This window comes from Mus pahari, chromosome 6, assembly GCF_900095145.1.
Source record: "Mus pahari chromosome 6, PAHARI_EIJ_v1.1, whole genome shotgun sequence".
NCBI classification, from domain to species: Eukaryota; Metazoa; Chordata; class Mammalia; order Rodentia; family Muridae; genus Mus; species Mus pahari.
In genome coordinates this window covers 106463764-106490457 of record NC_034595.1, presented here as the reverse complement: position 1 = coordinate 106490457, position 26694 = coordinate 106463764, and the positions used below count along the sequence as shown (strand labels likewise).

The window sequence follows — 26694 nt, the reverse complement described above, 5'->3', positions numbered from 1 at the left end:
TTTTTTTTTTTTTTTTAAACAAGTTTATTTATTGAAAGAATCTGAAAATAGTAATAAGGCCTTCATTAACAATTAACAAAATTTTAAGATATTAACAATATGAAACATTAAGAATTTACGTGAAAACTCCATGTGTTCTAGATTAGTCTGGTGGCAGCTGCTTCTAGATTTGTCAACACTTGCTTTTTAGACGCATGACATACACTTCAGACCCTGCTCTCCTCTGGATCATAGCAGAGGCCTGCTGTGCTCAGTCACAGATGAACAGCACAGACCATGGGGACGAGCCACCATGATAACAGCACTGAACCCAGACCACGTAGGGCTTGCTCCACAGATGCCCAGTAGGTCCTGACTTTAACAGGTAAGAAAGCTCAGTGGGGTCGGTTCTACAGCAGCCAACTGACAGACCTTCCCTAGAAGCATGAGACAAAAGCCAGTCAAAGAACAGGCAGTCCTTCCTTCCTACTCCTGCTGCAAGAGGCGAGGACAAAACTGAGAGCAGATACCGAGCTGAGGTGCCGTGGCTGACCACTGACTCCACAAAGGCTCCAGGGCCTGTGTGGCACTCACGTGCTAACGTTACTTGTGTTACATACATGCGTCGCACACAGGCTCCATATGGCTGCTGCTCAGATGAAATCAAACCTAAGATTCTTATGGAAGGAGAGCAGGCCCACAAGCCTGATGTCAATAGTTGGCTGGTCTCAAAACCCTTGTGGCCACTGTGTTAGGGAGGAGTGGAAGCACAGAGCCCTGTCCTGGACACAATGTAAACACTGGACAACAGGCAGTCCCCTCTAAATCTTCACAAAGTGTGTACAAGAAAATATGTACATAATCACTTCAGAAAGTTTAAAATAACCTCTAAAAAGTGTATACAGGATCTAAACTGTCCCCAGGAGCTACTGTCCTGTTGTGTGAGGAATGTGAGGTTGCTGGATGGCTGTGCCAAGGGTTACCTCTGTCTGCTCTGGAAGGAGTCAGAGGTCTGGGGCCAGACTGAGAGGAACCTAGCCATCTCCAGAAACACAGAAAGCAAGCTTGCCTTGCCCACCCGTAGCAAAGCTGCCGGGGGAAAGGTACAGGCCCTGTGGAAAAGCACTGCAGTTAAAAGAAGATTTCTGGCTGAGACATTTATTTCAGTATCAAAAGGAAGATCAATTCATTCTGATCCCCTCAGAATTAACAGACTGATTTATGGGAATTTCTGACCTGGGAATCTCAGGAGGATATGGGGGCCCATGGGAGAGATGTAGGACACCCAGCCCAGTTCTCATTTTGCTTTTTTAGAAATGAAAAAGAGGTTTAAAAACATTAAAAAGCTGATCTGTTCTGCAAAAGGCAGACCCAAGCTCTCCCAGCAAGGCAGGCAGGACACAGACATCTGGACAGCCATGTGGTTTTTCAAGGCCAGGTCAGCCAGAAGGCCAGCAGGAGAGCAAGAGAAGGAAGGCCCCCAAGAGCTTGAGGGTCTGATCAGGTTGGAAGCTGGGAAATGTAGTCTAGTTGTCCTCCTCATCCTGGTCCTCCTCATCTTCTGGAAAGTGAGCTTGCTTCTTTCGAACATTCCAGTGCAGACACTGGGCAAGGCTCTTGAACCAGTCACTCACAGGGTCACACACACAGATGGAGGGCAGCGGGTAGCAGGAGGTGGTGATGCTGATGCTTTGGTGGGAAAGAGCAATGTTTGGGTAAACCAAATACCTTTCCAAGAAACCAAACGCTCTCCCTATGCCACAGCTCTCTCCCAGGGCCTCACTCCAGGGCCTCACTTTGTCTAAATGCAAGCAGCTGCTTTGGATCCTTAAAAGGGGTCAGACAGACACAGGCTCTGTCCCCATTACCACTGTGCTGATGTCTTGACTCCAGGTCTCTGACTCCAAGGGATCTAGGCAACTTCTTCCAGAGGTGAGGCAGGGTGGGATTGGTGGAAAACCAGGCAAAGACATAAGCAGCTCTGCTGGCCATCCTAGGTCTTGTGGTAGACCACATTTAGCTGGGTAACAGCACACCCATGCATCCAGGAAGATGCAGGGTCTAGTCTGAATAGGTGTACTAGGCTGTTTCTGAGGCTGCGTAGTAGTGGGCTCATGACCAGCTGTAGAACCTCTCCCCTTTAGATACAGCAGGTTTTAGGCAGCACCACAGCCTTGCTGGAGGTGACTCACCCTACATCTAGGCTAAGACCAGTCTTATCTTTGTGTGGAACAGGGCCTTGCTGCAAGCCTACTGCATCTGTACATGACCATGCTTTTGTAACAGGCCACCCACTAGTGACTAATTCCACCTGAGGGAAGACATGGACTCAGCCATGCCCTGCCTTGCAGTTCCAAACCTGTCTCCATGGCGGATTTCCTGTCTCTTCCGTCCATCAAAAGACACCCATGCCGTGTTCCTGGCTTCTGGTGACAGCATAATCTAAAGGAGTGGAGCAGGAACAGAAGTGGGCTCCAGGCAGGAGGGTGTGTTCCCAGGCCACTCTGGGCCCTTCAGAGTTCCTGCATGATACAACTTTAGCCTCATTTTGGTGTTCTAAGAATAGTTGAGACCTCCTATACATCTGGTCACTAGAACTTACACTAGTAACTAGTTAACTAGCCTAAGTGGCCTGGGATGGAGGGAGGTTAAAGAAAAATGAGGCTGATGGTGGGCATCGGGAAGTCTGCCGAAGATCAGGTCAGGGGCTTTGAGGATCAGACCAATCAGGGATCTTTGCTTACATGGAGACACTTATGCCATGCCCTCCTAATGGGGATGTCCCCCATCTCTTGCAACTCAGAGTCCTGCACAGAGGGCTGGCCAGCTCTCTGTGCAATCAGAGACCATGGACAGGTGCAAAGCCCTTCTGCCTTAGGTTCTAGGTACACTAACAGGTGGGGCTCACATGTGAGGGTGCTGGAAGGTAGACTTTGGAGATGGCAGGTGCTAAGATAGTAGTGACAACGGTGTTCTGCTAGCCTAGGGTCAAAAGACTCACAGATCAGAGGAGACAGAGAGGGACTGCTCTGACCTTCAGCTCGACCCCTGCAGGGACCACGATAGGCCGGAATGACAGCGAGTGGGGGCAGATGGGTGTAACCATGATGGCCGGCACGTTGGGGTGGACCATGGAGGCCCCGGCTGCAGCTGCATATGCTGTGCTGCCCGTCGGGGTGGACACGATCACTCCTGGCAGGGACAGGGTGTAGGCATCATTTTGGGCCCATGTGGGGTTCTTGGGTCCCTAACTGCAACATGGGCCTTACCATCGCCCTGCACAGTAGTGATAAGGTGTCCATCCAGGTAGACATCCACGTTGGACAGATATGAGGAGGGGCCTCTGTCGATCACCACTTCATTTAAGACCTGGAGGGGAAGGAAGGCCATGGCACTGCACTCAGGGAGTGAGGTCATGGCTAGTGCTGCTATCAGAAGTATGAAGGCTCACCACAAGTTTCTCATCCTGGTGTCAGGGATTCCAGCCCCGAGTTCACCCCACTCTGGTCCCCTCCTTGGCAGTTGAAGTTAGGCAGCTGGGGAACTTTCCACAGACCTGGTATTGCATAGCCTGTTTTCCGCCCTCTGTGTCCAGACCATTTTCACTGAGGCCGTTGTGGATGGCTGTCTTCTTGTCTCTGGGCTCTTTCACCACCCTGACCTTCAGTCGGCTCCTCAGGATAACAGCGGCATTCCCTGGGGTCAGCAGGGTCCAGCTCAGGGAGGCTGGGGCCACCTCCAAGGAAACTGGGACCCTTCCCTTTCTAAGTCAGTGACCATCAGTGCCTTTCATCAAAGCCACCCTGAGCAGCCCATGCGCTGCTGGACTTCCCACTTTAGTACGGAATGTTTGAAACATCTGAAATTTAGAAATTCCCAAATCTTGAAACTGCATCATTAAATTAAAAAATTAAACAAAGAAAAACCAAAAACCAAGGGGGCCAGAGACACGACTCAGTGGTTAAGGAACATTGCCTCCTTTTAAAGAAGACCCAATCTCAATTCCTAGTTCTCATATGTTGGGTAACAACTATCAGTAACTCCAATCCCAGTGGACCACACACCTCCATGGGCACCAGGTACATACACAGTGAGTGCATAGACATACTTGTAGGCAGAATACCCATACATGAAAACTGAAAAACAAAGTAAACCCCACAGCAACAACAATAATCTCATCAAGTAAGAGCAAACCCTGAAGTGTTTTGGGAGACCCAGGGTGCCCCAGCTTACCCTCTATCACCTGATTCACTTGGGATTGGAAGCTCTCAAAGTTGAATGGGGTCAGAAAGCCCAGGGATCCAAGGTGGAAGGCCATAACAGGAGGCACACTGCCCTGCGGGTGATTGAGACCGGGTGGCATCGCTGGACTACCCAGGAACCACCAAACTGTCAACAGTTGCACATGTTGGGGATGGGTGGGCATGAGCCAAGCAAGAGTTAGAAGAGCCAGAGCAGGGCAAAGCAGGCCATCTTCCAAAGCAATGAGAAACGGGTGGAAAGGGCCAAAAAGAAAATCAGGAGGACCCGACCAGTTCACTGGTCACACAGCAAAGATCTGGCCAGTAGCAGATACAGGCTATGACTATGGCAACCATGCCCATAAAGCTAGAAGGTAGGCAGACTTGGCAGAGACCTGGGGGATGGAAGAGGAAAGTTGGGGAGGGTTTAGGCCCCATCTAAATACAAGTGGGGCTGAGCATAAAACCAAGGTTAAGTTGCCTACAGTCCTTGGACAGAAACTTCTGCAGCAAAGCAGGGGTGGCATCTTGCCAAAACCCCAACCTCCGCTCCCATCCCCAGCCCCACACAGCTAAGATGGGCTCTGCCCTGGCATCTCACCAGACCAGAGGGCACTGTCCACTCCACCCCACTTGCTGCAGCACCATGCCCACTGTTCTAGCATACCACAGGTTAGGTCCTACCTTGCTAAGGATGAGGCCAAAGGTCCCATTGCTGCCCTCACCTGCCTGGGGTTTTGGTTTCTAGGCTACTTCTACAGTGCCAGGTCAGGAGGAGTCTTCCCACACCCTCCCTCCTCACCCACCCCGACACCGACAGGGGCATGCCCACTCATCTCTTCTCACCCAGGAGACCAGTTACTTGCATTATCTGCAAACCTGCTCTACTGCTAATAATTGGACTGAAAAAAATCTCCATCTCCTTAGACAGGGTTTCTCTGTGTAACCCTGGCTATCCTGAAACTCATTCTGTAGACCAGGCTGGCCTCAAACTCAGAAATCCACCTGCCTCTGCCTCCCAAGTGCTGGGATTAAAGGCGTGCGCCACCACTGCCTGGCTTCTGCAGCTCTTTAATTTTGTTCCTCACGCTGTGCTGACCCCAACCATAACATTATTTTTGGTGCTACTTCATAACTGTATCTTGCTATTGTTATGCATTGTAATGTAAGTATCTGTGTTTGCCGATGGTCTCAGGTGAACTCTGTGAAGACGCTGACTCTGAGTAAGAATACTTACACTGAAAGCACCTCCTCACACTGCACCCAAAATACCTCAATACCCTAAAACATAGCCTTACCTGGAAAAGTGAGGAGGCATAGAGCAAGGTGCCATCTCCTCCAAGGCATATGATGAAGTCTATCTGGTTGGAAATGTCATCGTAATCTAGAAGACAAACACAGAATGTGGGAACTGTTGCCACACAAATCCTAAAGATACCAACAGGGCAGAGTACTAATGGCTTCTGACACCTGAGGGGGCTCAAGTCAGCACACCTTCACGGAAAGTGCAGAACTTCTTCTTCACTGGTCCAAAGTTTTCATCACTCACTATAGCAGGGTCTTCCAGAACTTTCTTTTCCACATACACAATCATGTTGTTTTCCTGGAAGAAAAGAATGCATGGGAGCCCCTGCCCAGCCTATCAGGCCTTCACCAGTCCAGTCCAGGTCATGCTGGCTTTTCCACTTTGGGATGTTGTGAAAAAAAGATGTTTTCTTGGCTAGCAAGCCATTTCCATACTTCTCAGGTCATCGCAATGTAGTCAAGAACACTGCTACTCAGTGTATCATAGAGGTCTCTTCCCAAACAGGCTCTTCTAACCCCACTGGCTCTGCACTTTGAGTTCCTGAAGTCATATACTGAAGGGCTACATGATTTTGAGGTGCAACTTTTAGCCTTTGATTTCCAGAGGTAGCACCTCTGGAGGGTGATTAGGAGTAAAGCCATCAGGGTAGAGCCACACCACTGCATTCTTGTGGTTTTAAGGAAAGAAGGAAAAACCAGAAGATATTTGCACACATATTTGAGAACACACTATTTCTTGACAAATGCTGTCCTATTCCTTAGGGCCCTGCAGGGAAGATGGCCATCATCAGATGTGGCACCTGTACTTTGCACCTTCAAAATCACAGGCAAAAACAAAGAGAGCTTTCTTAAAACTTACCTAGACAAGGGAGATGTGTCATTAGCAACATCAAAGGGATCGAGGTGAGGATTAAGTGCTGCCACAGGACTCAGGAGGTAGTGTGTTGGAGGGTCTGAGGTCCTCATGAACACGTGACACAGTACAGGGCTCCTCCACCAGGGGTTTCTGAGCCTTCCCCCCCCCCCCAGCACTACAGGCTACTAAGTATCTTTTAAAATGCTTCAGACATCTAAGTAAAAGGCCTGTTGAGTTCTTGGTTCTGCCACCCTGGCCAAGTCTCTTCCCAATGCCAGAGTAGGATGCATCAACCCAAGCCTGGACCAGATCCTGCTTGCCTTACCTCCATGAGGTATATGCAGAGCTCCTTGAAGGGCTGCAGTAAGCTGGCATCTCGGATCTTTTTGATGACAAGCACACTCTTGGGAGACTTGTTCCATGTCAACCGTTGACTTGCAGGGTCCTGGATGTGCCTTTGGGGAGAGAAAAGAGCTCATACCAGCAGTTGTCTTTTCCTTGAGGAATTTGGAAAAATAAAAATAGCCATAAACCAGAAACAAGGAGAAATACATTGCCAACTATATGTACACCGTCAGCAATGGTTCCCATCAGGGGTGGCTGTCAGCCAACCTGCAGCCATGTACCAGGAACAAAATGGTTCTAGAGCAACTGTCCCTAGCTGCCAGTAGACCTTGAAGACCCACCCTGCCCAGCCACTGTCCACAAGATTTTGGCCATATCCTCTTGGGCACCCTGCTTGCCAACTGTACCTATAATCATCTTCATGGGTCAGATCACATGTATTATGGTGGGGACAGAGATGGCATAAAGCAACAGACAGGAAATCCTAGGCCATCTGTTCCTCACAGGACCTAGAACAGGGGGATTGAAGACCCTGTCCTGGGGTCCACCATGGACTATTTCCAGTCCCAGGACCCTTCAGAACATGTGTTTCCTTTCATGTACGTACCCGGTGTGCGTATGGCCTACCTCTTTATGCTACTGTATAAACTTAGCTGAGTCTTATTTATTAATTAAAATTAATATAATAAGTATTAGTTAAAATAATAATAACTAAAATTAATAATACTTTTTTTTTTTTTGAAAGAGGTACTTATTATATGGCCTTGACTGGCTTGGAACATATACAGACCAGGCTAGCCTCAAATTCATACAGATCTACCTGTTTTCCCTCCTGAGTGCTGAGATTAAAGGCATTACCTGGCACCATGCTTAGCCTAGTAAATCTTCATTTCTGAAGTACCTTTTTCCCTGTCCAACACAATTTCCCCAATTATGAAAGGTGTTCTAGCAGTCTGTGAGAACCCACAACCAACCTTCAAAGTTATGACACAAAGTACTGAAAGCAGAGGCCACTAGTGGTCAAAGCACTCACCTGTTCCTGGCATTTCTGGGAGGGGAGAGGCCGCTCATCGCTGCCTCCCCGAGCCTCACCATCTGCCTGTGGTGCTCAGGATTCCTGAGGCGGTCTCCACCTTCTAGGAGATAGCAGGCACATCCCCAGCATTGCAGTGTTCCCTCACTATACACACACAGCCCTGCCTGGCCACCATGCTCCTAGTTGTGTATTACACTGAGTTTAATTTTTGTATCCTCAAAACTGAAAGCAAAATGTAGAAGACTTGTCAAGGTCCTATAGCAGTGTTCTCTAAACTATGAAATCAAATAAACAAAAACATAGACTCCCTTCTGACTACATGGCCCTTCTGCCTCATCATCTGGTTTACAAATGAAAAAACACAAGGTTAACTATCAAGAGCAAAGAGGGCCAGTCTCAGCTCCCTGCTCCTAAAGAAGGGCCAGGACCACCTGCCTAGCAGGCCTGGCAGGGCAGTGCCCAGGCCAGGCAGTGTCCCGGCCGGCCGCTGAGAACCGGCCGGCCGCTGAGAACCGGCCGGCCGCTGAGAACCGGGAGCATGGAAAAGGCAGGCCCGCCCACAGGGAGGCGGTCACAGGCCACCGGCAGGTGAAAGGGCTGCAGGTGAAAGGAGATCACTCCCTAAACTTGCCAGACTCCGGGTTCCAGAGAATGTGGGTGGATCACAGACCTCTGCCCCACTATAGAGCTCCAAGCCAACACCCTGTACCCAGCAGCCTATCCTGCCCATGTGTGGGTTATGGCTGCCTCAGGCAGGCCCAGCCCATGACTCTTTCAGCCCCGAAGCTCAGCAGGGTTCAGCATGTGTCACCAGCATTATTATATGCAGGCCAAGGCCTCCCTGTGACCACAAACCAGCTCAACTTCCTGTTGTGTCACCTACAGAGGAATGGTGATCATTCCAGGAAGTCTGGGATTCAGGTGCCATGTAGAGCTGACAGGCTCACGGCCTGTCAGAACCAGCTCTGAGTGATCTGGTATGCCAGCCAAGGATGCATGACCACTGTGCCATACAACAGAGATTGACATCCTCATATATCCCCCAAAGGAAAACACATCTTCAAAGTAAAATCTCAAACTAATGAGGAAATGAAAACTCCTCCTAAATCCTCCATGCTGCTGCCTCGGGAATACTTGATATGTGGCAAACGCATAAAGCTTTTTTTTTGTTTTTGTTTTGTTTTGTTTTTGTTTTTCGAGACAGGGTTTCTCTGTGTAGCCCTGGCTGTCCTGGAACTCACTTTGTAGACCAGGCTGTCTTCGAACTCAGAAATCCGCCTGCCTCTGCCTCTGAAGTGCTGGGATTAAAGGTGTGTGCCACTATGCCCAGCTTTTTTTTGTTTGTTTTTTTGAGACAGGGTTTCACTGTGTAGTTCTGGCTGTCCTGGAACTCACTCTGTAGACCAGGCTGGCCTCGAACTCAGAAATCTGCCTGCCTCTGCCTCTAAAGTGCTGGGATTAAAGGCATGCGCCACAACTGCCCCGTAAGGCCCTCATTTTTATAACATAGGTGCTAGGTGTCCTTACACTGACATATAGAGGTATACAGAGATGCAGGTGACAGAATTGTACCTCAGAGCCTAGAGCAAATGGTCCCAGGCAGAGCAGAGAAAGATGCCTGTGCTAGACACTAACCCATAGTCCTAAAGTCCTCTCACTTGCACTTTCTGACCTCAAAGAATGGCTTGCAGGCACTTTGTGTCCTGGCCTAAATAACTGATATATAAGTAAAACCAGACAGCTGAATCTCTGAGTGTGAGGCCAGACTGATCTAACAAACAAATCGAGTTCTAGGAGAGCCAGACTACATAAAGAAACTATGACTTAAAAACCAAAAATAAATAAATAAATAAATAGGAGGGGGGTTTACACCGCTCTTGAAGAGGACCCATGTTTAGTTCTCAACACCCATATCTGGTAAAATCTGCAGTTACAATTGCCTGTAACTCCAGTTCCAGGGAGTCGAAAACCTTCTGGCCTCCATAGGAAGCTGCATACATGTGGTATAAGTAAACACAAATACGCACATACATACACGCACACACATATACATTCATACATTCATACACACACACACACACACACATATATATATATGTGTATATATATATATATATATATATATATATATATGTATATACACACACACAGACAATGACATTGTGGATATTAGACTGCTTGGTGTTGGTGCAATTACAATTGCTGGATGTATGGATAAGAGAGTATACAACATGTCAAGAACCCTTGCTTCCATCTAGCAGCAGCAGCAGCAATAACTCACAACTCTGTTCTGTGAACTCATAGGCATTGGGAAAAAAAAAAAAAAAAGCACTAATACTAGCATCCCTGCATCCCTAAGGGTGTAAAACAGCATCATTACTGGGATTTACACCAACCCTGCAGCCAAGGTTCCTTTTAAGAGCAGTTCCTTGGATGGCCTGCAGGGGGCAGAAAATCAAGGATGCTGTCCTCTCCAAGAGGAAGCTTAGAGCAGAGGGTTTCAACCAGCCGGTTGTGACCACTTTGGGGCTTGTATATCATATATCCTGCCCATCAGATATTTACACTGTAATTTATAATACTAGGAACATTACAGTTATGAAGTAGAAATGAAATAGCTTTATGGTTGGGGTCCCCACAACATGAGGAAGTGTATTAAAGGGTCGCAGCATTAAGGGAGATGAGAGCCACTGCTTAGAGGGTCACACACGGCCTTGGGTCAGGTCTCTAATCCAGACCAGAAAACGGTGGTGTACAGCAGAGGGCAGAACATTTATCCTTTGGAAATATCCAATGCTAATCAGAATTTGGGATGACAGAGATAGTGATCAGGTGTAACCCAGTACGATACACTAACTGCTAAGGTCTCAGGGAGCTTTTATTCCAGGGCATTGTCCTGGCCAGTGACAGGATTGTGAGAAACACACAGGATGGGATGTGGCCAGTGGGAGAATGCATGCCTGTCACGGGCAAGTCCTGGTCCCATCTCTAGCATGGCAAACCCATGGTTCAAACATACACATGAACAAAAAGAAGCATCTTTCAAGCAACTAAAATCAGGTTAAAAAACAAAGAAAGTTCATATTTCTACACCTGGTACAATTAAAGGAGATACCTGTTAGAATGTAATTCTCATCATTAGAAATAGAAAACTGGAGCTGGAGAGATGGCTCAGTGGTTAAGAGCATTGGTTACTCATCCAGAGGTCCTGAGTTCAAATCTCTGCAACCACATGATGGCTTACAATCATCTACAGTGGGATTTGATGCCCTGTTCTCTTATGCAAGCATACATGCACATAGAGTGCTCATACACACATACATACATACATACATACATACATACATACATACATACATCTTTAAAAGAAGGAAAGAAACAGAACAGCAAGCAAATCCCACTGACTCTATTTACCTGTGCAGATGGTCACAGCAGGGAACCTGGTCCCACGTGGCCACAGCCCTTAGTCCACCACTGCTTCTCTTTCTCCCTGGTTTATGTGTTTTTGCTTTTCAGACAGGGTCTGACTCTAGGCTGACATCTTATTAACAGCTCAAGCTGGTTCAGACTCGAGAGTCTCCTGTCTCAGACCAAGTCTCCTGCCTCAGAGTATAGGTGTGTACCAAAACAGAAATTTGCCTTTGCCTCTGGAAGCCATGGGAGAAACCACCAGCTAAAAGTCTCCACTTAGGAGTCTATGAACACAGATGGTTTCTGAAAGAACTCAGAATCCTGCACAGGGCAACCCCATAAACCTCCCAAGGAACACCCCTCCCCCTCAATTCTGGTAAACTCACATGATGGTCTGTGGGTTCTGCAGCACGCAGGCCTTTGGTCCAAATGTTGTCACTGGGCACGGCCCATGGAGAGAGCGGGTCCTCCTGTGGAGCACAGTGGGGACTGGTGTCAAAGTAGAAGGGGACAGTAAGCAGAACAGACATGCCCCTGTCAGACGCCAAGAAGCCCAAATGGCAACAGCTTCATCATCCCCAGCATTCACATGGCAGGCCCAGCTGATCCTGCCTGGTCTAGGATGCTGCACTGGAGCCCACTACTGCCCAGGTTCCCTGTGACAGTACTGAGGCATGAAAACTGACCTGTACAGGCTCCCGGAGACACTGATCCTAAATCAGAGGAGGCACAAGTCTAGTAAGAGCCAGGAAAACACTGGCCTGGCATGAGCCAGGACCCAGGGCAGCACCTCTCAGCAGGTCTGTGGGCTATAATCGGGAGTCAAAACCTGACACCACCCTCAATAATCTAGATGAACATTCTAGCAGAAGTATTTGCTCTGGAGCACATGTGTCTACAACACAGATACCAATTGAGCAACCCAGCCTTCCCTCCTAAAAAGTGACCCAGCCAGTTGAGCATCCAAACAAAGGTTCACTGCAGCCTGCCCTGACGAGGGACAGCAGCAGCCAGGCTCTCTATGCTTCTGGGGGATCAGGGCAAAGACCAGGACAGCATTGTGGTTGTTCATCTTGGGACACTCACTCAGGGCTTCACTAACTATCTCCTCTTAGCCCAGAAAGAACAACACTGAGTTAGTAGAGCAGCCTTCAAACTTGCTTTCCCCTTCAGCTGCCTGTCTCCAAGTCCACAGAATCTTCCAATGCTGATGACGCAGATCAAAGACTGCCCCGCCTCTGGGGGAGCAGGCGGTGTCAGGGTCAGGGAGCCTGGCAGCCTGACCAGCTGACAACTGGAGAGAGATATGGTTGCTGCAGGCCTTTCTGAGCTAGAGAAGTGTTAAGAGTTTTACATAAAGCTTTCTCTTTTTTTCCTTTTTTATAACAGACCTCCCAATATGGCCCAGACTGGCCTTCAACTTGTGATCCCTCTGCCTCAGCCTTTTAAGATCATAAGTGTGAATCACTCACTAAGCCTGCGTTGTCTACATAAGTCTTTAAAAGGTTATACAGAACATCACAAATATCACCTCATGTAGGAACTTAAAGGAACTAGGAAGAACTTAGGGCTTGCAGAAAATAAGAGTCAGCACCGGTACCCTCTGCCCCCTTGAAGGACAGGTGCACGGGCAAACTGCTTATACACTCACTGCTCCAGGACATCAGCCACCAGCTGCAGAAGCTGCTCTGACCTATGGCTACTTTCACAGGTCCAACATCCCCACAGAAACCAGAAACTCAGGCAACTATGTCCTAAGTTGGCAAGGCACTAACATAGTGGTGAGGCATAGGCAACAGAGGCCACATGGTGATCAGCTGTGTACCCAGGGCAAAGGTGCTGGCCACCTAGCCTCTGCTGCAGCCATCTCTCATACATACAACTTTCTACATACAACTGCAGCAGCCACTTGTCCTTCTACTACTATATGGGAGCTCTGTGAGATCACTCTATCTCATGGGAAAGACTGCCTGCCTGATTTTAAAGTGGCTCCTCACCATCACATTTCATAGGTGTGATCCTTCTTCTGGAGTCAGTGTCAATCTCTGGCAAGCTTCCATAAAAGACTTAGCATGGTTATTGTCCCCAGGAATGAGAGCACCTCCTGATGTCAGTGGAACCTCATGCTTATCAGGTGGCCTTCCCTTGAGGCTTTATGTGGCAGCAGAGGAAGGCAGTGGCCCACAACGTTCTCAAGAAACTCTGCCCTTCGTGTAAGGAGCAGAGGCCTCTAGGTTACAACTGTGCCTCTTCTCCACCGGCACTTCTTTTTCTGAGCACACCCATGCTCTCCTATCTGCTCACCCTCAGTTCAGCATGGCTCTGGCTGGGTGGTTCTGTGCTGAGGCAGAAAGGAAAACATGGTGTGGCCTGTATTTCGTACATGCCAGTTGGTAACAAGCGTCCAGCACAAGTCTCGTGGACAGTGTTTCCCTCTGCTAAGGTCAGCACCACTTGGGCAGTGCCAAGCTCCACCCTATGGGCAAAACTCACACTAAGCAATGATGATCTACACTGATACCGGCTGTGTCCTTGGTAAGGATCCTAACATAGCATGAGAGGAAAAGGGAACACTCCTGGTCCTACCTGAACTCCTTGGTGCTGCCTAGGGCAGGTGAGGCTGACAGGCTCCGAGACTTGGCCCGGCCCCGGATAGGGTGATTGTAGCTCCAGGTCTCATCCCCATGACATGCTGAGCAGTTGTAGGAGGCTGAGTCGGCACTCAGCTCCTTACTCAGGTTCATCTTTCCTTGTTCCATTTCCATAGTTGATATGAGAAAAACACTGATGCCTTAATTTGATAAAATAAAGCAAGTTACGTATACCAGCAGCAATAACAAACATTCAACACTATCTAGGGAAATGCTGGGTGTGATATCTGGCTCTCACAAGAAGACCTTCCACAAGATCCCTGTGGAAGGAGGGGAAGATTCCTGAGGCTCCTCCCCTCAGTATATAAACAGTAAATTCAGCCAGCTGGACTATGGTGGTACAGCTGCATGAGGCACCCAGGCGCCTGTGAGTAACGTCAATAAATTCATGCCTAGACTTGGTTGGGATCATTTGTCACTGCCGCCTTTATCTGAGTGAAAAGAAAACAGACTCCCTAAGAAAAGTCACATGCAAAAGGGAAAAAAAAACTGCCAGGTTTCCATTTTCCAGAGTTTTTGAAGATAGGCTACTTTCACCTTAAAAATATTTAAGAACTCAGAATCCTTCCTGCTGTCATTTTTCTCCATTTTTTGGAGACTGAATCCAGGGCCCAGCACATTCTAGCTATGTCCAAGATACAACCTCACCCCGCACTGGTGTTCCTGAACCTTCTAACAACAATGGACAGTGAGGACAGTGGACAGTGAGGACAGTGGACAGTGAGGACAATGGACAGTGAGGACAGTGGACAGTGAGGACAGTGGACAGTGAGGACAGTGGACAGTGAGGACAATGGACAGTGAGGACAATGGACAGTGAGGACAAAACAGCCGAGGCAGAGAGTGAGGTTAGTGCTTCCTTCCACTACAAGCCAGACAAACGGAACCCAGAAGCACGGACACAGCACCACAAGGCAGCCCTCACAGCCGAAGTAAAGATCAAAATGTAAAGTGGCGGTGTGGACAACAGTATAGGAACGTACTTTTTCAGTCTCTAACAGTTGAAAACAGGCTATGCACTGGGGTATGCACACACCCACAAAGCCGATGAGCTCAGTCCAATACTGAGGAAAGTTATCAGAACTGAACTGTAATAATCCTCAAGGAAAACTTCAAATCCCAAATGAAGATACACAGTTCTGACCATGGCTCAACAAAATCAGGAAAAGACAAAGGAATGAAAAACAAAAGAAAAAAATGCCTGTTCCCTTGGGAGGTTTGAATGGTTTTCCCAACCAGCTTGAGACCAAAGCCCAAGGTCAGCATGGGAAGCCACATGGGAAACATTCAGGCGGTAAAACCAGGTAAACCCAAAGTTCATTTCATTGCCTAGAACTGAGCTGGATTTTCTAAGGATGAATCGAAGTGAACTAACAGAGCTGGGAAACAGAATAAAAAGAGCACAGCTCAAGTCAGGTGAGGGAGCTCAAGCCCTTATTCCTTCTCTTGGGAGGCAGTGGCAATCAGATCTGTCAGCTCCAGGCCAGCCAGGCTCCAATCTCTAAAACAAAACAACAAAGAAGGCTAAGCATAGTGAGAAAGACCATGAACTCAGGAGGCAGAGGCAGGCAAATCTCTCTGAGTTTGAGGTCAGCCTGGTCTATAGAGGGAATTCCAGGACAGCCAGAACTACAAAATAGAAACCCTGTCTCCACAAAAAACAAACAAGCAAGCAAACAAACAAGACCAGCAGAGACAAAGAGACTCTGAGAATTCCAGTTCAGACAGGGCTACATTTTATCTGTCTCAAAAACAAAACAAAGAGAAAAACAAGAAACACAAAAAGAAGCAGAGTCTTGTAGAGAAACTATAATAAACTAGTTTCAGTTAAGGAACTGAAAGAACTATGCCCTAGTTGACCAAAAGCAACTTGAGAGGTACAGATTGACTTGGCTTACACACCCAGGTCACAGTCCATCACTGAGAGAAGTCATGGCAGGAACCTGCAGAAACCATGGAGGAAAGCTGCTCACGGGCTGGCTCTAGTGCTCAGCCAGTTTCCTTAGATATCCACCCAGGAACACCTGCCTAAGTTATGGTGCCACCCACAACGGACTGATCCTCCTACATCGATAATCAGGAGAATCCTTCATACATCCATAGACCAACCTGATGAGTCCTTTGAGACTAGGCTGTGACAAGTTAATGCTAACTAGGACACACTGATAACTTTTTATGGGGGGACAGGGATGTTTTTGAGATAGGTCTCATTCAGTTCCAGTGACCTCACACTTTAATATGTTGGTAAGAATGACCCTGCTGATTTTCCTGGGATTACAGGTGTTCACCTCATGCTGTGTTGCACTGAGAACCTTATCAAGGCGACGTTTAAACATGCCTTTTAAAGATTTAAAAAAAAAAAAAAAAAAAGGCGTGGTGGTGCACACCTTTAGTCCCAGCACTTGGGAGGCAGAAGCAGGCGAATTTCTGAGTTAGAGGCCAGCCTGGTTCTACAGAGTGAGTTCCAGGACAGCCAGGGCTACACAGAGAAACCCTGTCTCGAAAACAACAACAACAACAACAAAAAGATTTATTTTATTTTAGGTGTATGGGTCTTACCTGTATGTATGTGCACCATGTGTGTACCTAGTATTAGCAGAGCCACCTATCTGTGGATTCTCCCAGTACTTCTCACCCTTCTCCCCATCCTACACTCTCCAATCCAGGGGGCTGGGCTTCTCTTCTCTTCCTTTCTCTCAGCTTCTGATTCCTACATACGAGCCATTTTGGTTACATGGCATGCCCTCTTGACCTTCTCTTTCTCCTCTTTTTTTCCTTCATCTCTCAGTCACTTCCTAGCCTTCTTATAGCCTGGTCTGTTCTGCTGGCCATGTTCAGTCTGGACCATCCCTGATGCCTCTGTGGCTGTTATCTCCCTTATATCTACAATAAAATCTTCTCAACCACACCTTGGCGAGGTCATGTCCTCATTTTCACTCAACTTTGCAGCTCAGGTTGTTCCCTCACCTTCAGTGAGGCTGTTGCTTCTGGGTCCAAGAGCTGGGGTCAGAAGTGTAAGGTGTTCCCTGCTCTCCTACCACCACCCAGATAGGGTTTTTCTATGTTAACAGCCATGGCTGTCCTGGAACACTCACTCTCTGTAGACCAGGATGGCCTTGAATTCACCTGCCTCTGCCCCGAGGGCTGGAATTAAAGGTGTGTGCATGTGCAGGTGCCAGTTGAAGCCAGAAGGACTTGGATTCCCTAGAGCTGTAGGTAGTTACAGGTGACCATAAGCTGCCTGGTATGGGTGCTGATAACCAAATTCTGATCCTCTACAAGAGCAGCCTTTGCTCCTAACGGCTGAGGCCCTTCTCTAGCCCAAAGGGGACTGGACAGAACCTCCAGAGAGCATGGCGTAGTGCTGCATAGCTGGAATCTCAGCCTAGGTAAGGCAGAACAGGGGATCATACATTCAAGGCCAGCCTGCTTTACATGGGAGACTATAAAAATGAAACCTCCAGAAAGAATTGTGGTGGAAGGAAACTGGGTCATGATTTCAGGCCCAGTGCCTTGGTGTGGTCAATGACAACCCCAGACTTCAGGAAGCCTGCAATGGGGCAGACAACAAAAGATCTGTCAGCAGCACTCAGCACTGACTGCTCTTCCAGAGGACCAGAGTTCAATTCCTAGCACCCACAAGGTAGTTCATAGCTGTCTGAAACTCCTGTTCCAGGGGACTGACACCCTCACATAGACACACACACACAGGCAAAGCACCAATGTTCATAAAATCAAAATAGGTAAATCAAAAAACTGTGTGTGTGTGTGTGTGTGTGTGTGTGTGTGTAGAATAGTGAGACTAGCTCAGCAGGTGATAGTGTCCATCACCAAGGCTGACAATCTTGGGTTCAGTCTCTGGAATCTAAGGCAGGGAAGGAGAAAACTAATTACTGAAATCCCCCCCCCCACCACCACCACCACCATGCTTTCCTGCTGAGGACCACTGATATAAAAATGTCTCCAATAGCTAGTGGCCTAGATGGAGAGTGCTACAAGCAGGCAGGCACTCAACAAGCAGGCAGGCACTCAACATAACCCATTTTTTTTTTTTTTTTGGTTTAAGATTTATTTATTTTATGTATATGAGTACACTGTAGCTTTCTTCAGACATACCAGAAGAGGTCATCTGATCCCATTACAGATAGCTGTGAGCCACCATGTGGTTGCTGGGAATTGAACTCAGGACCTTTAGAAGAGCAGTCAGTGCTCTTAACCGCTGAGCCATTTCTCCAGCCCATAACCCATGTTTAATAAGGAAATCACTGTACAATAAATAAAGAACACACAATGTCAAAAAACAAACATTTTCCATGGAAGAAGAGAAGCAGCTGGACCTGGTGGCATGCACCTTTAACCTAGCACCAGGGAGCTAGAGGTAGGAGGATCTGAGTTAGACCTGGTCTACACAAAGAAACCCTGTCTTGAAAAAAAAGGAAGTTTAGTGTAAATCCCAGATGAATTAGTGCTGTGGTCTAAATGCTCTCCCTGCCCCCCAGCAGTAATGGGGACTGAACCCCATTGAACCAGGTACTCTACTGTTGGGGGCACAGCACAAAGGTCCTTGCACCCACAGGTCTCCAGAGAAACCAGGAGTGTTATGCACACAGGATTCTCTTTCCAATGGGAAAAATGAAAAACCTGCTCTTCTGTCAGAAAGCTGAGAACTGGATGTGATTAACAGCTGGTGATCTGTGTTATCTGTTGGGCCAGGACATACCAAGCTCCTACAACCAGGACCAGAGGTGGCTAATAGCCCAAATGACCTCTCCACCAGGCCTGAGACCAGGCCAGACCCTTAGGCCCTTAAGCTAGTACAAGGTAGTGCATCTCTAGACCCCATGTTCTCTGAAGAAATGACACTATCCTGAGCTGAGTTTCGATGTAATTATACTTCCTTTTGCACCCGGGATTGTATTACACCAGGAAACATCTTTTTCCAAATTATACTGTGTTTAAATAACATCAGGGAATAACCTGTCTGTTGTTACACTCCCTGGAATCTGATCCCAGTCGACAAGTCAGTCTGTCCCAGGTTTTCATTCTTACCTCTTCACGAGGGATGAGTGCACCCCAGCAGAGGCCCTCTCCACCTGTACCCACACCACAACTGATTTAGTTTATTGAGACAATCTCTGTTACCTACACAGCACCTTGAACTTGTGATCTTCCTGCCTCAGCCTCTAAGGTAGCTTGGATAACAAGCCTACACCACCAAGCCCAGTGACTTGCCTGAAGATATCATGAACCCTTAATTACCACTGTGACTGTATTTGGAGAAGGGCTTCTGAGGAAATGAGTCACAGGGTGGGGCCCTGATGTTCATTAGTGCCTCCCCCCAACACACAGGGTTTCTCTGCGTACCCCCTGGCTGTCCCGGAACTTGCTCTGTAGAGGAGGTTGGCTCTGCCCACTCCCTGGTTCATTAATGCCTTTAAAAGAGGTGTCCCTCCACTTTCAGACCTGCCCAACATGAGCAACACAAGAGTGCTGGGGAAGAGTTCTCCAGAATGAGCTGGACTTCAGCCTCCAGGACTGTGAGAACATGAATCTACTTTGAACCAACCAGTCTGTGATGCTCTGTTACAGTAGCCCAGACAACTAAGACCTGTGACCTTGGGCAAGCCTATGGAGCCCATGCTAAGGTCAAAGGTGAGAGAATAGATATGGTTCTTACCCTGCCTATTTTTTACAATCACCAGAAGAACTTTTTTTTTTTTTTNTAATGTATGTGAGTACACTGTAGCTGACTTCAGACACACCAGAAGAGTGCATCAGATCCCATTACAGATGGTTGTGAGTCACCATGTGGTTGCTGGGAATTGAACTGAGGATCTCTGGAAGAGCAGTCAGTACTCTTAACCACTAAGCCATCTCTCCAGCCCCCTATTTTTTTTAAAAGACAGTTTCTGTGTCCTACCTACTGAAATCCAGTAAGTCAGAATAAGGATTGAGAGGCAGAGGCAGGAGACAGCCACTGAAAATCTAAGGCCAGCTAGGTCTATGTAGCAAAGAAACAAAACGTCTGGGCTTGGGGGCACAGGCCTGCACTCCTAGCTATCTGAGAGGCAGAGGCAGGGCAATGACAGCCCGAGATGTAGTCCAGCAGCAGAGTGCTTACCTAGCACAAGGCACACTGCTCAGTTCCAGTATCAAGAAAAGAACAGATGATCCAGAAATAGACACCAACCACTGTTTGTGTCCCTCTAAGACACACCCTAGCCTAGCCTAAGAGGTCCTGACAAAGGAGCTGTAGTGATTCAATAAAGAAAGAAACTTCAAGTAGCGTTAAGCAGATGGATAGTCAGTTGAAAAGACTGAAAACTGAACTATTTCCTCTTATCACTTACAAATATTAATCCAAAACAGACTACAGACATGCAGGCTCAAACTCTTTTAGAAGCATGAGGAAAAAAACCAATCATGATGGCCTTTAAAATCTTTTCCTGTGTGTGTTGTTAGGATATAAACCTAGGCCTTTATACTTGCTACATAAGTACTTACTACTGAGCTACACTCCGAACCCATTATGTGTGTTTATTTTTTCCCTTTTTGGTTTTCACAACAGGCTTTCTGTGAGGCTCTGGCTGCCCTTGAATTCCAAGACCTGGCTGGCCTGCCTCTAGAGCACTGGCATGTGCCACCAAGGCCTTGCTTTTCTTTTTTAAATACAGGATGGCACCCTGTAATCCAGTCTTTGACCTTGTGATCCTCTTGTTCCTGCCTCCCTAGTAACTAGGACTACAGGCCTATGTGGCCATGTTCATCTTACTTTTTGTATGACACTGATAAGAAAATGAGAATATGGGCTAGAGAGTTGGCTCAGCGGTTAAGAGCACTGACTGTACTTCGAGAGGTCCTCAGTTCAACCACCAGCAACCACATGGTGGCTCACATCTGTAATGGGATCTGATGCCCTCCTCTGGTGTGTCTGAAGAGAGCAATAGTATACTCATACGCATAAAATAAATAAATCTTTAAATAAAACAAACAAAAATGATCAAATAAATAGTTGAACTTTAAAAAAAAGAAAATGAAAATATATGCATATACTAGCAGATTTTTTTTTTTTTTTTTGACACAGGGCTTCACTATATAGTTCTTCATTCTCCCTTCATTCCCAGATGCCCAAGTCTTAGCCAAGGGTTCAGTCTACTCCTGGACACTGACATTCAAGTGTGAGGATCTGAATTCAATCCCTTGCTCCACAATATGGAAGAAGAGAACCAACTCCTTTTGACCTCCACAGACAGGCTATGTACATCTGACCCCACCCGCATACACAAAACCTAAGTAAACAAGTATAACTTCAAAACTTAGAAAGTAGCTGCCTGGTAAAGTCCAAAGCTTACACCGGCCAAGGCCTGTGGGGTTTCTGTGTGGTGCTGACCGTCCTCACAGTACCTAGTTAGGCCATTTCAGGGCAGAGTGGTTGGTCTGTTAAAATGGCAATGATCACATAAAGACTCTGGACTAGGAGCAAGTGTCCACACTGGCATTTGATATGATAGAAAATGACAGCACGTCACACATATTATGGGTGCCACAGGCATCTTTCAAGTTAGGGCAGAAAGGACCCCACAGTGACTAGCAAAATATGGTCGGGCTCACGTACAGTCTTGTCCTGGTCATTAGGTTAGACAGACTCTGGTACATGCTACACTTGGCCTTTGTCCAAGCGCCTGGAAGATGTGGGTGGTTGGGTCTCCCAGGCTCTTACTCTGTGTTTGATGGAGACAGAGATGGAAAGAACACGTAGAAGGCAGGATTCAAGACCAGCCTGCCATGCACACACATTGTGTGGGTGGATTACGGTGCCATTTCACAGGAAAGGAGACTATGACCCCAGACCATGGTGAGAATCAATGTGCAGAGGAAGGATCACCCAGAGAACACGGCATCATCCTATTATGTGTCCACTAGGGTTGGACTGCTAGTTTCTCAAGGCAAGAGAGAGTGGCCACTACCTTAGGCTCTCAGGTACCAATCCACCCTTCGAGCCTTTATAAAAACAGATTTAGGGCTGGAGAGATGGCTCAGCAGTTAAGAGCACTGACTCTTCCTCTAGAGGTCCAGAGATTAATTCCCAGTAACCACATGGTGGCTCACAACAATCTATGATGGGTTCTGATGCTCTTCTAGTGTGTCTGAAGACAGTGACAGTGTACTCACATATATAAAAAAATAAATCGTTAGAGAAAAAACAAAATAAAAACAGATTAAGATTTATTTTTATGTGTATGCAGTTCCCACAGAGACCAGAAGAGGGTGCTGGATCCTTCGGAACTGGAGTTTACAACCACAAAGGTGCAGAGGGAAATAAACCCATTTCCTCTATAATAGGAGCAACAAGTGCTATTAACCACTATGACCCATTTGTCCATGTCCCAAGCCCCTCCTCCCTTTTAAAATTATAGTTGTTCAGTGTGGAGGAACGCCTTTAATTCCAGTGCTGAGAGGAAGAGGCAGGAGGGTCTGTAAATTCAAGGATAGCCTAGTCTACATAGTGAGTTGCAGGCCATTCGTGGCTACATAGTGAAACTCTGTTTCAAAATATAAAAAAAGAGCCAGGTGGTGGTCTTTAATCCTAGCTTGGAAGGCAGAGACAAATGGACCTGAGTTTGAGGCCTGCCTGGACTAAGGACTCCCAGAGTTACACAGAAAAGCCCTGCCTCAAAGCAAAACAGAGAAACAACAACAACAACAATAAATGAATAAAAAAGAAGCCAGGCCTAGTGTGCACACTTAGTTCCAGGACAACCAGAGCTATACAGAGATATTGTGTCTCAAAAAAATGAAAAATAAGCCAGGAGATCGTGGTATAAAAGCCTTTAATCCCAGCAGAAGCAGGTGGCTCTCTAAACTGAGGCCAGCCTGGTCTACAGATTGAGTTCTAGGACAGCCAGGACTTCACAGAGAGATCCTGATTTGAACATCCCAACACCAATATTTTTTAAAGGAAAAAAAAAACAAATAAGTAAATAAACAGATACATTTATTTACTTATGGGTTGGTGCACACAAGCTCACTTGCATGACACAATCTGCATGTGGCAATCCCTTCCCTCCTCTTACCCTGAGGGTCCCTGGGATTGAATTCCCGTCACTAGGACGGAACCATCACTCCTCTTCCTCTTTTTTTTTAATTCTATAGTCTTTTGTCTCCAACCTTTCTCTAGGTAACTCTTCAAGCAAGGTCTAGAAAGTGAAGTGGAAGCGAAGGCTAGGCAAGGTTAACAAATGCTGAGGTAGCTGGTGGGGGTGGGTGCACTTAGCTAAACCTGTTGGGATTTTTGTTGTTGAGTAGCTTGGCTGGCCTGGAGAACGCACTGAGTCACCATCATGGAGTAGCAAGAAAGACATCAAGAAGTCAATAAACTCATGGACAACAGGAACCAAAGGCAGACATGAACACAGAGAGTCAGCCCAAGAAACATAATACAAACAAGTCCAATTCCATGTGAACTTCAAACAATATATGTAGAAGCAGTAAATGCAAAGTAAAGGCAGGTGTGTTGGGGAGTAACTGTGACCCAAGCACTAGACACGCAGAAGTAGGACTGCAATCTGTGTTACAAAAGTCTGAGTCTTTGAAAATAGAAGGAATGAAGAAATAGGCAAGAGAGAAAAAAAGTAAAAAGAAGGAAAATTAGAGAAAGCAACAAATGTTTAACTTCATTAGTTAATACCAAGTTGGAAAAGTTTCCAGTTCTTGTTCATTTGTTTTATGAGACAAAGTGTTGCTATATCGAACATGATGGTATCACTACTGTGAGCCACAATGTCCAGGTTTAGTGATTACCTAATACCTACCTCATTTCTACAAATAGGTAGCAGATAGGTCAGAGAAGTGTGCTGTTTCTGGAAAGTTCTAAGGAATGGGAATCACAGAACCCATCTGGTGGTGGAATAGTTTCACAGACCCGAGAGAGGCACTCTGGTCTAGAAGGCTAAGTGGTCAGGCACTGCTGCCCTTCCCACTGCACTGTGGCCAGCACTGGCATGCATTGCTGGTACCGCCTGTCTTAACCCAATCATTTGTTTTCATGAACTTGTTCCCAATGCAGTAGCCCTAGGAGAACAGGCACCATGAATCAGAATAGAGGACAATGATAAGCTAAGCAACTCTCACAAACAATAAGGATGGTTTCCTGGGGTTGAAAGTGACACTGCCTTCAGGAGGGCAAGAGCCATGTGGTAGCTGTAAACAGATCTCATAAGTCCTAGAAAGCAGAGTCTGAGCTCAAAGCCCACCCTCTTGTCCTCCCAAGGCTCCTCCTCCCCGTGCTGAGCATTTTGCACAGATCTCTCTCTTGCTGCTACACCAGAAAACAGACAGATCCAAGGTAAAGATGGAGAAGAATCTATTCCCAACACCCGAGAGGCTGGAGAGAAGCCTCAGCAGTGAAAAGGCTCTTGCTGCTCACAGAGAACTTGAGTTTCCTTCCCAGCATCCACATCAGGCAGCTTTCAACCACCTGTAACTCTAGTTCTAAGGGATCTGACACCCTCTTCCTGCCTCCAAGGCTCATGTACTCATGTGTACTTAATAACCACACACAAACACACATGCACATACATAAACCCAAAATAAAATAAATCTTAAAAAAAAAGTAAGAGTGGGGGCTGGTGAGATGGCTCAGTGGTTAAGAGCACTGACTGTTCTTCCAGAGGACCTGAGTTCAATTCCCAGCAACTACATGGTGGCTCACAACCATCTGTAATGAGATCTGATGCCCTCTTCTGGTGTGTCTGAAGAGAGCAATGGTGTGATCATACATATAAAATAAATAAATCTTTAAAAAAACAAAAAGCAAACAAACAAAACAGTAAGAGTAGGACTTTGGGTGGTGGTGGTGCAAGTCTTTAGTCCCAGCATTCAGGAGGCAGAGGCAGGGGATCTACAGAGTGAGTTCCAGGACAGAGAAACACTGTCTCAAACTCCATCCTCCACCCTGAAAAAAAAAAAAAAAAAAAAAAGAGTAAAACCACCTAAGGCTTGAAAAAGAGCTCAGCTGGTACAGTGCTTGCACACACAAAGCCTTGGGCTTCATCCCAACATCACATTAAAACAAGAAAAAGCCCAACTGGATATGGTTGGTTCATGCCTGTAATCCCAACATGCAGAGGTACACACAGGACAAGAAATTCAGAGTCACCCTTGGCTACACAGGGAATTAGAAATCAGCTTGTTATACATAAAGTTATGTCTAAAAACAAAGGAAGGATCAGAGAGATGGCTCAGTAGACAAAGGTACTTACTGCCAAGCCTGATGTCTTGGGTTTGATCCATGGAGCCCATGTAGCAGAAGGAGAAAACCAACTCTTGGAAGTTCTTCCTTCCATACATGAACAGTAGCAAGTGTCCACTCCCATTAAAAAAAAAAAATAGGAAAAGAACACCACTTGCTTCTCCCCATTCTCCAAGTGAAGCCTAGAGAGCTAAACTATTCATTTAAGTACTGCTGTTTTAGCCACTTCTACCCAAAAGGAAGGGTGTGGGATAGATTGTGGCTCAGTGGGACAGCACTTGTGTAAGGATTTGGGCTGGATCTGTAGCATTCAAACAAGACGAAAAAGAAAAAAACGGATAAAACAGCATTGTTTTTAATAAATAAATCTACAAAGAAGAAAATGCAGAAGCATTCTGAGATGCCACCTCCAAATGAAGAAGCTACCTGGTCATACTGTATATTGGCACCTGTCGCTGTCCCAGAGCCCAAGATGGGCAGTGTAAGTCACAGTGAAGTCACTGCTGAGGACAAATATACTCCAAAGGATAGGTCACTAAAAGCTCAGAAGAGCTATGTTGAGAGGGAAGGTGCCATGCTTTTAATTACTAAGGCGAGGATGCCAGCTTCCGGCCCGTGGAAACTGACAGGGATAGATGAAATCAATATAAGTTTGAATAACACTCTTCTCAAGAGCCAAGCCAAACGAATAAGTTTTGAACTAAAACAGAGAGTTTCCCAAACAAGAAAGGAAAAACAAGTTGCTATTCAGAATCAAAGCCAGGAGAAAGCCCATTGCTTGGGAGAGCTGGAAAGAGACGCCGGATCTTGGCCAAGCAAAGGCAGACCCTGAGACTGCGCTGGGCACGCCCTATTCCCACAACTAAGAAACCTGCCAGAGGCCAAAATAAGCGGCCTGTGAGTGTGACATCGTGAGAGGCAGCTGGCTCTAGGAACATCTCCACGGACTCTTCAGGACTTTGGAAGTTTCTGGCAAGTACTGGATACCAAGTTTACGATGGGATTTTGGAGAGTTTCACACCCCGATTGCTTACAAAACGCCCGACTGACTACTTTGCCCTAGCTTCTGAAGTTTCACATGCCAAGGCCTCTCCCGCTTGCTAAAGCCCCATTGGAAGTACCAATGGAGCTGAGTCGGCTGCGGTGCTGCGTGCTGAACTGGCCAGGAACAGAACGGCGGCCTACCTGGCTTCTCCCGGGACCCGAACCTCTGACTCGTCCCCCAGACCCATTGCCGGACCGGACCTTCAGACCTGTCCCCTAGGCTCGTTCCCCGAGACCACGCATCATCCTGGCCGCAACCCACATTCGGACGCAGGGAGGCGCGTCAGAACCACCAGCACCCGGCCTCGGGCAGGTGGGCAGGGCCGGCGCCGTGACCCTGTCTTCACGGGTCCCGGCAAGTGACGCCAGGCAGAGGGCGACCCCAGGCTCCGCACTCACCGTCGGCTGCCGCGCGCCCGCGTAGACGTCTACATGCTGGGCCGAGCCAGCGGTCCCTGCTGCCCTACTGCTACCTGGCTCTCAGCGACCCAGCCGCCCGCCACCCCATGGCCGCTCGGTCCAGAGACCGGCACCACCAAGCAGCGCTGCGCCGCGGCTGTCAGTGCGCAAGCGCA

The 26694-nt window shown here is 47.3% G+C and overlaps 1 protein-coding gene across 2 annotated transcripts; it reads right to left on the bottom strand.

Annotated features, from left to right (window-relative positions):
• Window positions 1-26694, bottom strand: Nadk (NAD kinase). 2 transcript variants are annotated; one of them, XM_021199721.2, is made up of 12 exons: window positions 26519-26694; window positions 13760-13964; window positions 11560-11643; window positions 6707-6836; window positions 5715-5823; window positions 5519-5604; window positions 4213-4315; window positions 3536-3675; window positions 3249-3348; window positions 3014-3171; window positions 2339-2421; window positions 1-1668 (listed from the first exon to the last, which is right to left on the bottom strand). In XM_021199721.2, exons 2-12 carry the CDS (start codon window positions 13936-13938, stop codon window positions 1506-1508), a joined length of 1335 nt encoding a protein of 444 aa, XP_021055380.1. In that variant the 5' UTR covers window positions 13939-13964; window positions 26519-26694; the 3' UTR covers window positions 1-1505. The 2 variants fall into 2 exon arrangements, with proteins under 2 accessions (XP_021055380.1, XP_029395645.1); XM_029539785.1 differs by lacking the exon at window positions 13760-13964 and having other exon boundaries at window positions 9-1668.

Bases quoted from the DNA above. Each gene is read 5' to 3' on its own strand.
- Nadk (XM_021199721.2), bottom strand. From the start codon at position 13,938: ATGGAAATGGAACAAGGAAAGATGAACCTGAGTAAGGAGCTGAGTGCC. The intron at 3,676-4,212 runs GTAAGCTGGGGC...TGCTGACCCCAG, and splicing joins AGTGAATCAGGTGATAGAGG to GGAATGCCGCTGTTATCCTG. The intron at 2,422-3,013 runs GTCAGAGCAGTC...CCACTCCTTTAG, and splicing joins CTGCAGGGGTCGAGCTGAAG to ATTATGCTGTCACCAGAAGC.